The following is a 13,593-nucleotide window of genomic DNA, read 5'->3' on the forward strand; positions in this document are numbered from 1 at the left end:
ATAAATAAATAAATAAATAAATAAATAAATAAATAAATAAATAAATAAATAAATAAATAAATAAATAAATAAATAAATAAATAAATAAATAAATAAATAAATAAATAAATAAATAAATAAATAAATAAATAAATAAATAAATAAATAAATAAAAAATAAATAAAATAAATAAATAAATAAATAAATAAATAAATAAATAAATAAATAAATAAATTTGCTATAGGACACATGCTCACGAGAGAGAGAGGGAAAGTGAGAAAGCAAGCCTCCAGGTCCGGGACTTGAACCATGGTTGGCCATGTGGGTGTCCAGTGCCTTAACCATCACACCACAGATGTTCCAGGATGCTTTCCTCTTACCACTTCCTTCTTTAGCCATGTTTTAAAAAATCTATTGGTGACAAATCCTCTTAATGTTTTTCATCTGAGAATGCTTTGATTTCCTCTTCATTCCAGAAGAATATTTTCATTTGGTGTAAAACTTTAGTTGACAGTTCTTCTCTTTCAACACTTGAAAAATTTTGCCATTTCCTTTTGGTTTCACGGTTTTCAATGAAAAATCTGCTTATGAGAAATCTGAGTGCTTTCACTTGTTTTTTCCTCTTTGGATGCTTTCAAGATACTTTGTCTTTAGTTTTCAGAAGTTTGACTATAATTGAACTTGATCAAGTTCTTTTGAGTTATCCTGTTTGGGGTTCACTAAATTTCTTGATCTGTAGTTTATGCTTTTGCCAAAATAAAGGATTTTCAGCCATTATTTGAGTACTTTTTAAGACTTACCTTCTTTTTCCTCTTCTTCCAGGACTATAATTTTGTTATAGTGCCATAGGCCCTTAAAGGCATTTTCTGTTTTCTTTTTTTCCCTACTCTATCTTCTCTGTTTAGACTGGGTAATATCTATTGTTATATCTTCAGTTTCACTGATTCTTTCTACTATCTTCTTTCTGCTACTGAGCTTACTGAGTTTTGTTTTTGTTTTTGTTTTTTGGTTATTGCATCAGTTCTAAATTTTCATTTCTTTATATCTGCTATTTCTTCCCTACAACTCTATTTTTCTCATATGTTTCAAGAGGGTTTGGAATGGCTTACTAAAGCAGTTCTATGGTGGCTTTTTAAAATACTTGTCAGGTAACTATCACCTCTATAATTTCAGTCTTTGTGTCTACTGATTTTCTTTTTAAATTCAAATGGAGACTTTCCTGGTTCTTCATATGCAGAGTGATATTTTATTGAAACCTGGACATTTGGGGTATTACGAACTTCTGAATCCTATTTAAATCTTCTGGTTTAGCTGGTTTCCTCTGACACTGCTACAGCTGGGGAAGGAGACTCTGCCTCATTGTTGCCAGGTAGATCAGAAGTAAAGGTTCTCACCTGGCCTCCACTAACACCTGATGTATCCTCATTACTGCTGGAAGGCAGGAATTTTAGCTGCTTTAGTAGGCTTCTGCTGATACCATCTCCTATGTAAGGAGCAGGAGTATCTCATTCACACACCCCTTGAGGCCTCCACTGGTATCACAGTGGAGAGGGGCTGGCCTTATTATCAATGGCAGCTGGTGAAACTCCTGGTTCCCCTACACTTCCTGAGTTATCACTCCAGTTGGGTGAGACAGCATCACCTCATTTCTGTCAGACTGGAGTGGAAGACCAGACTCCTCATGTGTTCTCTATGACAATGAACCAAGGAAATGGGTAATGGGGAGGTTTGTTACTGCTGGCAGAGATGAAGTCTTGGCTTCCCACCCAGCCATCTCTGAAACAACTCCAGTGGGGTCAAGGAGACTTGTTACATTATGAGGATGGAAATCTAGGCTTCCCACTCAGCCTTGACTGGCATGAGTTCAGCTGAAATCATGGTGTTTCTGTGGTATTTGGCTAGAGCAAAACGGTTAATGCCTGCAAGTTTTCTGACTTCCTAGGCTGTCTGTTTCCTGGTCCACTGGCTAAACAGAGCAGGCTTTTTAATTTAGTCTGCGCCCATTCCTGTTTCCAGGTTGCCAGCGTCTTCTGCTCCAAGTTTGGGATAAATTAGGCAAAAAGAAAACCCAGGGAACTCACCACCATGTCATTCCTTGGGTGCTTGGGTCCCTAGTCTGTATGCCTTCTCTCCACCTTTCAGAGTCTTCTTATGCTTATTTGATATATAATGTTCAAGGTTTTCAGTTGTTTTAGCGGGAGAAATAGGGCAATGTACATCTACTCCATCTTCCTGAAAGTAGAAGTCCCCACTTTTTAAATTGGTTCCCACTATGTCCAACCACACAAATTCCTAGAAAAATGAGGGTACAGTCTGTGGAAAGATTTTTTTTCTTTATGTGATGCTTACATATTTGGACAAATTTGGGTCATTCTTTCATCCAAATGAGTTGCATGGCTGAGTCAACCAGATAAAAATGTCTAAAATACCTAAATTAATCAGGGTAGATCTTATGATAAAAATTTTATAAGCTAAATACTTGAAATGATTTTGATTTCATAAATATTTATCAATTTAACAATTTACCACTCAGAAATTTAACATGATCATTAAACCATGTTTGTTTAAGGAGCAAAAGTCTTTACATAATCTGACCTCTGCAAATGTACTATATGGAATTATGTAGCTAAACATATCAGACTCTAGAATATATTGTAATAAAAATAGGTATTTGAATGTATTTATCCAATAATAGAATAAAAAGCACCCTAAAACAAAATAACCTACCACAGTATCTACCAGAGTATGTCTGGCACTGAATAAATATGTTGTATGACAAGACATCCATAAAAAGATAGTGTCTAAAATTTTACTGTTAAAAACAAAAGTACTTTCTCACATAATGCAAACATGTGAGGGTACATTAATTTTCAAAATATGCTTTTATAACTAGCCAACAAAAAACTATTACTAATTTCTTTGCTTTACTAGAATGGAAGTAGAACTATCATAATAATGCATTCTCTAATATATCAATACTTGGCAGTAAGTAGATTCAATGTTACTTTGATTACGATATTCAGAAAACTTGGATCTAATAGACACTGCTAACAAGTGCAGAAGTTTCTAATTACCTAATCATTAAGAACAAAAATTTAAAGGACTAAAACAAGTGATTTTTTTCAGCTGATATTAATTTTTCAGGATTAATAATAAAATATGTAAAACAAGAACTTATAGCAAATATTTTAGGATTTAGACTCCTCTTCAATATCCCAATGACATAAATGTAGAGTTGCCATAAATCACTTTAATTTAATGCAGAGTTTCTCACAATGTGTTCCTCAGTCTCCCACTGTCCCTTGAGATATATTAACAGATGTCCCACAAGGAAAAAAAAATGCTGTTAAACATATTTAAACAAATTTCTCTATTTCTGGAAGTGCAGCATTTAAAATGAAAGTATGCATTGTCATCTTACAAAAAAGGATTATACTTACACCATTTATAAAATTTATTTAATCAAAAAAAAGCTTCCCTAGAATATGTATTAAATCTCCTTAAAAATTAGTGTAGAAAACAACTCAGTCTCAGAGACAGAATGATATTGACTCCCTACTTGGTCAGGTAAAATGAAGATGAGAAATTCAATAAATATTAATTATAATTATTTAAAAAACTGCTCAATAATGAAAATGTTATAATAAAAGACTCTTAAAAATATATAGATTCTGCTATCAAGTATGCTAAAAAACAACCATTAAATTGATTATAGATGTTATAATGATAAATACGGTGCTCATTTCTTAAATATGATTCTCCAGACTGGCAGATGGCATAATGGTTATTTTGCTGGACTCCCACGTAGTCAACCATGGTGCAAGTCCCAGACCTAGTGGCTTAAAACTCAAGCCAGGCACATGCGCATGTGTACCCAAAGTCCCAAGAGAAAAATGGAGGAGAAGGGATTGCAGCATGGCCATCCCCACTTAGGGGTGATTTCTCATTTTCTGTCTCTTCAGCGAGCACACGTTACCTATAGCAAAGATCTCTCTTTAGGAAAAAAAAAAAATATATATATATGTACATATGTGTATACACACACATATATGTATATAAAATGTGTGTGTGTATGTATATGCTCAAGCTAATTTATTTGAACATCTAAAAATCTGGATGTCTCAGGAGCCAACAGGTGGCGCAGTGGTTAAGGTGCTGGGACTCCCACATGACCAACCACAGTTTGAGTCCTGGACCTAAGGGTTTGCTTTTTCACTCTCTCTCTCTCTGTCTCAAAATAATAATGATGAATAGAATTAAATAATAAAAAAGAAAACCTGGATGTTTCATTGAAGGTTTAAAAAAAAAAAAAAAAAAAAACCCTGAGGCCTAGCACAGGCCGTGGAATGTCACTCTGCAATTCTGAAGCCACATGGAAGACAAGTGTATTGGATCTTGTGTTGACCTGAAATACCTAGGCACACATGTGCTGATGATTCTGACTGGCTAAAGAGGTGGGGAGGTAGGGGGAGATCACGGCGTGATGACACATTTTCAGGAGTGACTGTGTGTGCATGTCTCAAAATTAAAGAAACTTTTAAAAAATACATTTTAATTTTTAACAGAATCTCACAGTTTTTTTGTCTGAAATTAAACATTAAGTTAGTTCTTGGGACTAGCAGCTGGCATAATGGCTATGTTGCTAGACTCCCATGTGGTCGACCGCAGTTCAAGTCCCGGACTGGTGGGTTAAACTCACACCAGGTGCATGTGCATGTATGCCCTAGATCCTGAGAGAATAGAGGAGAAGGGATTTCAGCATTGCCATCCCCCCTGGTGGGTGATTTCTCGCTTTCTATCTTTCTTGTGAGCGCATGCGCCCTATAGCAAAAACCTCTCAAAAAAAACCAAAAAACAAAAAACCACACATTAAGTTAGTCTGACCCCATACACATCCGTAACGGCACAGATCACTGAACAGAACATAAAATAAACAGAACATACAACCATCAATGCTGTGTGTGTGTGTGTGTGTGTGTGTGCATGTGTATATCTAAATACTAGAGTTCACTAACATAGGTAAGAAATAAATTTTAAGAGTCCAACTAGAACTACTGCCAAACTTCACATAGTTTGAATGAGTAATTTTATGCTTCTTTTCACTAGATTTTTATAATCCATACTGACACCGAACTCTTTTTATCATTAAAAACGCATAGAATTAACAAAATACTCAAAGGCAAGCAGTGATATAAAACTAATTTTAAATGCTATATAATATTTGTAGACTTAGAAGTATATTTATAGGTTCTGAATTCAGAAAATAATGGGAAATTACTTACCTCTAGCTAAAGTTCTCTGAAAGTAGTATCCTCCTTTGAACCCCTATCTTGGGTAGTATTACCTGCTGTAAATACCCTCAAGAGAGTCCAACAAAGTCTACAAAGTTTTAGTTCCCTCCTGCAAGCCCTACTAGTGCATGTGTTTTATAGACCTGCTCATATACTGCTTCATAGCTGTAACTTCCAATCACCACTGAACCACCAACACCACCACGCCAACTGCCTAGTGTATTAACTACCCAGTGTATTAACAGAGCACACTGCTTTTGGAGAATTTACACATTTAAAAATGTAACATTTTTCACTTCTCCAAAAGTATCTTCCATAGACATTACTATGTCTGTATTGTACTTGAGTGTGATGTTAGAGCAGATGAATAAATAATGACACAATTATTCATTATATAAATTTGTTGAATACTCGAGTATGAAATTCTAACACAACAGCATAAGTAAAGCTAGCTTCCTCAACATTCAATTAATATGTAAAAAAAATTATACTAAATAATATGTGTGAAAATTTTCTCATTAAGACACTTTAAATAAACAAATGGAAAAAAAAAACTACATAACTTGGAACTATCAAATATTTTTTTAGTATATTTTCCCAGGGAAATGCCAATATTTAAAAATTAGGAAAGTGACGGGACCAGCACTTGGCATAATGACTATGTCACTGGACTCCTATGTAGCCAACCTTGGTTTGAGTCCTGGGCCTGGTGACTTAAACTCACACCAGGTGCATGTGCGTGCATGCCCGAGATCCCAAGAGGAGAATGGAAGAGAAGGGATTGTGGCGTGGCCGTCCCCCCCTAAGAGGTGATTTCTCACTTTCTGTCTCTCTGTCTTTCTGGTGAGTGCATGTGCCCTATGACAAATTTTTTTTTTTAAATTTTTTAAAATTAGGAAAGTGAGCCAAGCCTGTGGCTTAGTGGTTAAAGGCACTAGATCCCACATGGCCAAAAGCATGGATGAAGCCCAGCTCTAACAGCTTGAAAAACACATCAAGTATTTGTGCATGTACACCCCAAATACTGACAGGATGGACAACTGGAGGAGAAGGGATTATGGTGTGACCATGCCCTACTGAAGGGTGTTCCCTTCTCCATCTCTCTCTGACAAGTACATGTACTCTCTGACAAATTTTTTTTAAATGAGGAAATTAATCATTTAAAGACAAATGCTAATGATTTTTCAATGTGCAATCTCTACCTCAAACTGTCAAAAAAATGTAAAATAAAGTTTAAAAAAATGAAAAACCCAAGTAGTAACCCAAACCAAGGCCAATCTAATATACCCAGAATGAGAGTTATTAATTTTTCAAATATATTCAGAAAGAAGACTGAGAAAAATAGTGGAAGAAACTGATCTTATGCTATCCAAAAATGGCCTTTAAGACGGTTATTTTAGATTCCCACTGACTGATTCCGTAACTTCTTTCTGATTATCTAATAACAGCATTGTAAAAGTAGGAGGAAAAACAAAAGGAATTAATTATGCTAGAGACTCTAGGACTAAACCATATTTGTAGCATTATTTTAGAAGATCAAGTGTGAAACAGCTTTACAAACACTGATTTTAGCTAAGACCTACCATTGCTTGATACAGCATCAATGAGACCCAACACAACAACAACATGAAATTCTATTTTTTTAGATATCTCATTTAGTTCTGTATGTTTCCTCTGGCACTTAATAGGTTCAAATAAATGTTCTTAAACACTCTGATTTTAAACATCAACTTAACTCCTTCTATTGACTCTTCTTTTGTATAAGTAAACACACATACATATAGGTAAAATACAATAAGAAAATGATAAAACAATTAAAAAACAGATGATAGGAGAAATGAAATCTTAGATTAATTCTTTAATTAGATACTCAAATAAAAAAATGAAGGTGGCTATAGTTTTGATTCTTCAAATTATCTGTGCTTATACAAATGTATGTTTCTTAAATATTTAGAATAGGCATGCTTCTTTAAAAAATACTCTTTGTCATAAAAACCAAAGTTATTTTTCCAATTTTGAAAGTATATGGGACAGTGGGACCAGCAGATGGCTTAATAGTCATGTTGCTGGACTCCCACATAGTCGACTGTGGTTTGAATCCTGGACCCGGTGTATTAAATTCATGCTGGAGGACCAGCAGTTAGTGTAATGGCTATGTCGTTGAACTCCCATGTAGCTGACTGTGGTTCGAGCCTTGGACCCAGTGCCATAAACTCATGCTGGGCACATGTGCGTGCGTGCGTGCCCAGGATCCTGAGAGGAGAATGGGGGATGGTGGCATGGTCATACCCCCTGGGGGGGGTGATTTCTCGCTTTCTATCTCTCTGGCTCTCTCTGTCTTTCTGGCGAGCACATGCACCCTATATCAAACACCTCTCCAAAAAAAAAAAAAAAAAATTCACCCTGGGTGCCTGTGCATGCATGCCCAGGATCCTGACCATCCCCCCTGGGGTGTGACTTCTTGCTTTCTGTCTCTCTGTCCCTCTCTTTCTGGCAAGCACACGTGCCCTATAGCAAACGCCTCTCTTCAAAAAAAGAAAGAGAGAGAGAGAAAGGAAGGAAGGAAGGAAGGAAAAGAGTAGATGGGACAAAATGACTGTCCCAAAACAAAAAAGTACTTTCTGATACAAAAATAGCATTTATAAGAGACTGTCTGAAGGTTAAAGAGAAAAGTTGAAATTATCTATAATAATCACTATCAGAAAGAATAAAGCCCAGAGCCATGAAGCAGTCCATTTGCATTCATTTTCTCTCTTATGCATGCACTATTAGGACTCACTGAATGATCAAAAATCTTCTAGATCTTGCTACTTTAAAGGCAGGAATGACTAACCACCCAAGAAGGTGTATCTAGGATAATGCTTACCTTACAGGAGATTATACCACTGTGCTATTATGTATTCTGAGTAAGGATAGACAAGCAGTCAGGTAAAAGGTACACACCACACTAGCAAATGCTTGGCTGGATCCATAAGGTCGGATGACCAATGGAATATCAAGATATGTGTCGATTCTCCAGCCCTCATAGCCACATTCCAGACATCTCACGTAGTCCTTCAGCTTGCCTTGATACAGTTCATTAATAAGATCCGCCTAAAAATAAGAACACTTATATTTTAAAAAATTTTCCTTAAAAGTAATTTTTAAAATATGTAAAAACACAACACTATTTTTAGAACTGGCTACAAAAAATATTGGTTTTTACTGTGGAAGAATTAGAAAGCTTTAATATAAATTTACCTAAAATTTTATAGAAAAAAATGAAGACTTGGGACCAGCAGATGGCATAATGGTTACATGCTAGACTCCCATGTAGTTGACCACAGTTCATGTCCCATACACAGTGGCTTAAAACTCAGGTTGGGTGCGTGTGCATTTGTGCCCAAAATCCCAAGAGGAAAACAATGAGAAAGGATCAGGGCATGGCCATCCCCCAGGAAGTGGGGGGGTGTGGGGCAGTGGGGGGAGGCTGAGTTTTCATTTTCTGTTTCTCTGTCCCTCTCTGTCTCTCTGTCAAGCACATGTACCCTATAGCAAAAATCTCTCTTAAAAAAAAAACAAAATCAATACTTGATAAAAATCACCTAAAAATAAATAAAATCAGATTAACACAAATCTGATAGTTAATGGGAACCAGCAGTTAGCGTAATGGCTATGTCACTGGAGTCCTACGTAGTCGATTGTGGTTTGCATCCTGGACCCGGTGGCTTAGAACTCACGCCAGGCGCATGTGCATGCGTGCCCAAGATTCCGAGAGGAGAATGGAGGAGAAGGGATTGCGGCGTGACCATCCCCCCGGCGGGTGATTTCTTGCTTTCTGTCTCTCTCTCTGTCTGTACAGTGAAAAACCTCTCCCCCCCCCCCAAAAAAAAAAAAAATCTGAGAGTTAATATACAAAAAATAAATTCAATGCTCTTATCACATTAAAAGAACTATTATAATACATTTTGATGAAATCAGTTACCAATATATTATTATACTATAAGCCTCCTACTATCTTTTTATTAAGATGAGAATATATCCTAATCTATCATTTTAGGCATGTTAATTTTTTTTTATAGCTGAATAACTGTGTTTTTATAACTTTACATATGCATATCACCATTCGAAAAATAATAAGTTCTGATTTATAAAATAATATCCTCTCGCTAAAGATGAAAATAAAACACTTTACCTTTCAGTAATATACATAAAACAATTTTAAGGAACAATATTATACTGTGATTTTTATTTTTAAGTGTATGGAATTCAAAAGACATCCTAAAATCTATTACCCTCAAAATTTCCTCACCTCAAAGAATGGATCTCTCACCTAGTCCCCAAACTTAGCCAACCAAATGGGGCTCTTCTGGCTCAAAGAAGGCAGGTAACTCCCTAAGTAAGGACCCTCCATGTAAATGTCTTGCCTTGCCCAAGATTCTTGTATCAAAACTTGAGACCACAGTTGGAATGCCCCAGCTGATCTTAATGGAAGTGCTGACCCACAAGGAGGGATGTAATGAGAAGGAAGGGTAACCTTAGACCTAAGAAGAAGAAATAGCCCCTAAGACCATCTAAATAAAGTTACCAAAATACACTCCCATAGGATATGTAGTGAAATAAGATCACTAAAGGCACTTGAGTTTTTTTCATTATCTCTAAAGTAAGACTAAGCATGAGGGAAAGCATACTACAAAGTTTACCATTCATAAATTGATATCTCTTTAAATGTCTAGCACTTAAAAACCTTCAAAATGGATCCACCAACACTGTCTACTTACTATTACTCTAAACCTAGGAGGGCTCTATAAAGTGGTTCAAACCAGTGATTTTTAAACATCTGATAAGCAAAATACCAAAAGAAAATATCTACATCACAGGATACAACTGTGAGAAAAGTTTCATAAAATATTCCTCTTTACTTTTATGATCTCTTATACTATTCTAAATTCACTTTTTTATTTAAGTGCTGATGTTGACCCACTACTCAATTTCATAATCCATAAGAGGATCGCAGCCTACAGTTTGAAGAACTCTGGTCCGAGCAACCACAATAGTTCTAATCAGAAATCAGAGCCTTGAAGCTACCTGATACTCTTCCTCTTAAATACCGGTGATCCCTCTCATAAACCCTCCCCTGTACTGAGCCCCACCCAGCTAGTTCATCCCTACTCTTCATCCCAATGATACATCTCACGTTCTTCCTGCTCCTATTCTGTTCCACCTTCCACTAGATAAGACAAGACAGATTAACGAGGATCCTTGATGTCAAAAACAAATAACTAATCTTCACTGGTCGAGATGAATATATTGCTTGATAAATATACTTCTTAATGTGTTAGAGACTATAGGACATATAGTTTACTTAGGAAATATCTGAAAATTCTATTCAAAAATATAGACAGATGAATATAAATATGACTTACGTAATTTTTAGAGTTAAAAAAGACCCTTCAGGTCACACACCTCAATTTCTTAAAGATGAGGAAACAGGGTCTATGGTAGTTTAATGAGGTTCTTTATGACTTAGTTAATGGCCAAATGAAAACCAATACTTTTAATTTCTCATTGGGTAATTTAACCACTGGAGTGATGCCCAAGTTTTAAAACATCCCAATGGAATAAATGCCACTTTAAAATAATGAATGATTTATCAGAAAACAATCCCCTCAAGAGATGTAAATTACCTGTTCTGTTTGTTTCCATTTCTGTTCCAAAGCATCAAACATGACTCTGCATAGTTCTTGTACATCATGCTGCTGCCAAGCTATTTTAAAATAAAACACAATTAAAAATAGCTGTAAACTTAGTGTAATGAAAGATTAATTTGTTGTTTAAAGGCAAATAGGCAGAAACATGGAAAATTCTACTTTGAATAATGCTAACTTAACACAAAAATATACCTTATAGTAGATAATTACAAGGAAAAGAACCAAGAGATCCCAGTATTATTTAGCATATGCTTTATGGTGCTATGATACTTATTTTTGTTATTTTTCATTGTATAGTTAAACTATTTACTAGAAAATTCCAAGACAACAAGTTTTAACATTTTTAGTTTAAGTATATTAAGATAGGATACTAAAAAAAACTTATTTTTTTGGAGAAGTTTTTTTTTTTTTGCTATAGGGCGCGTGCGCTCACCAGACAGAGAGTCGGAAAGCAAGAAATCACCCCCCAGGGGGGATGGCCACGCTGCAATCCCTTCTCCTCTGTTCTCCTCTCAGGATCTTGGGCACGCACACACACGTGCCCGGCGTGAGTTTTAAGCCACCGGGTCCGGGACACGAACCGCGGTCGACTACATGGGAGTCCAGCGACATAGCCATTACACTAGCTGCTGGTCCCTTAAAAAAACTTTTTACTAGAAACATTTAATTGACCAAAAATGAAACTTCAGAGTTTAAATTTTTAAAAATAATTTACTTTTAAATCTCACCAAAAAGCAATGAAACGGTCTAAGGTAAAGATAATTAAGATGCTAATATATGAAATATGTTTGTAATTTTACTACCTCCCCGAATTCCTTTGGATATTAGGAATACTTATTAAAAGAGAATTAGTACCCTCACTACTATCCCATCCAAAGCTCCTTGTAACATCTGTGGTTTCAATTGCCCTCTTTTTGCTGGTTTGTAATAAAACAAAAAGCCTTTGAAGTTGGTATGGTATACTTGTCACTGGATCTTCTTCCGATTCTTCAAATTCCCACCTATAAAAATGAAAAGTTTAAAAACTCATTTATAAAAAGTTTTTTTCAAAGTATAATATCAAAATCATAATAATGTAAGATATTAATTCTAATCTATAAATAATTTGTATTTTAACTATAACTAATAATATCTAATAAAAAAATTAGCCCTTAATACATAAATTCACAAAAACTAGAGGATGTAACAAGAAAAGGCACAATAAGGCAACAGTTGTCTAAAATGAAGGACAAAGTTCACTTAAAAGCAATCATCAGACCTGAATCCGATCAATTTTTGTCTTATTAGTTCATAAAAAATAAAGGCAACTAAAGAACAATATTAAATGATATACTATTCAACCATCAAAGTGCAAACTATGGAAAACTATAAGACAAAAGACATTCGTTTTTAATATATATTTTCAAGGAATAAATCACAAGTGGGGAAAAAAAAGAACAGGATTAAAGATAAAGAATCCTAACAAGCAATTGCAATGTATGAATTTTTTTTTGGATCCTGATTTGAATAACTGTTAATTGAGGCATTCAGGGAAATCTCTTTTTTTCTAACTTTATTTATTCATGAATTTATTTCATTTTCATTTGACTAGAGATGGAGAGGGCGAGAGAGAAAAAGAGAGAGGGAAAGTGAGAGAGCAAGCTGCTAGGTCTAGGACTTGAACCGTGGTCGGCCATGTGGGAGTCCAGTGTCCTTAACCATCATGCCACCTGTCAGCCCTCAGAGAAATCTTAACAGTGACCTGAGATATAATTTATAGACCATATGATGGGGGGAGGGGTTTCAAACAATTGGGGTGAAGAGTTATGAACAAAAAAAAATGGCTTATGAATTGGTAATATTCAAAGCTGAATGACAGGTGGACAGATATTTGTTATACTATTTCTCTACTTTTTGAATGCTTGAAATATCTTCTAATGAAAGGTTTTAAAAAGAGAATATATGTAAATAAAATAATCCAGGTAAGATTTTTACCCTCACAAACTTATGATTAAATAGCAGCCCTAACTACAGGGTTTATCTCGATAACAAGTAAATTCCCAACTGAAGAACTTAAGAATTCAGGGAAAAAATAATAGAGGACTAAAGTTGGTAATGTACATACAAAAGTTCTCAAAATAATTCTATATTCAACAAAATTAAACAAATACAAAATATGAAGTAAAGATAATATTAATAATATCCTCTATATTAAATTAACAAGGAGATTACTTTCTACTTCCTTACACTTAGTTTCATAAGGAAGCTTGAACATTCATTTTTCTCTGCTACAGTTTACAAATATATTAAAAAGGCGTTTTTCTTTTGGTTTTCATCTTCCTTTGATAAAGTGTTCAACACTTGTCTTACTTTAGGACTAACAGCCATGGCACTCTGGTCCTGCCAACCCTCCTTTTACACACACTGGCACTCCCTCCTGCCTCACAGAGGTCAATGGAATACATTTCACTTTCTTCTTTTCAAGGCTTCCCTATAATGGCTCTACTCAATATTAGACATCCACTTTAACAGTCTCCTCTTTTTTTTTTTAATTTTAATTTTAATTTTTATTTTATTTTTTTTTTTGCTATAGGGCACATGCGCTCGTCCGAGAGACAGAAAGCAAGAAATCGCCCCCCGGGGGGGGGGGGGGG

General features: G+C 35.3%; 1 protein-coding gene across 3 annotated transcripts in view; it reads right to left on the reverse strand.

Annotated features, from left to right (window-relative positions):
- USP47 (ubiquitin specific peptidase 47) overlaps positions 1-13,593 on the reverse strand; it is a 92,728-nt gene that overhangs the window by 50,809 nt on the left and 28,326 nt on the right. For all 3 annotated transcript variants that reach the window (XM_014583799.1, XM_027767842.1, XM_014583800.2), the window contains exons 6-8: positions 11,816-11,961; positions 10,937-11,016; positions 8,214-8,363 (exon numbers count right to left, since the gene is read on the reverse strand). In XM_014583799.1, the coding sequence (XP_014439285.1) occupies positions 8,214-8,363; positions 10,937-11,016; positions 11,816-11,961 (376 nt within the window). The remainder of the gene's footprint in view (positions 1-8,213; positions 8,364-10,936; positions 11,017-11,815; positions 11,962-13,593) is intronic.

This window comes from Tupaia chinensis, unplaced genomic scaffold (assembly GCF_000334495.1).
Source record: "Tupaia chinensis unplaced genomic scaffold, TupChi_1.0 Scaffold144767_1, whole genome shotgun sequence".
NCBI lineage: Eukaryota > Metazoa > Chordata > Mammalia > Scandentia > Tupaiidae > Tupaia > Tupaia belangeri.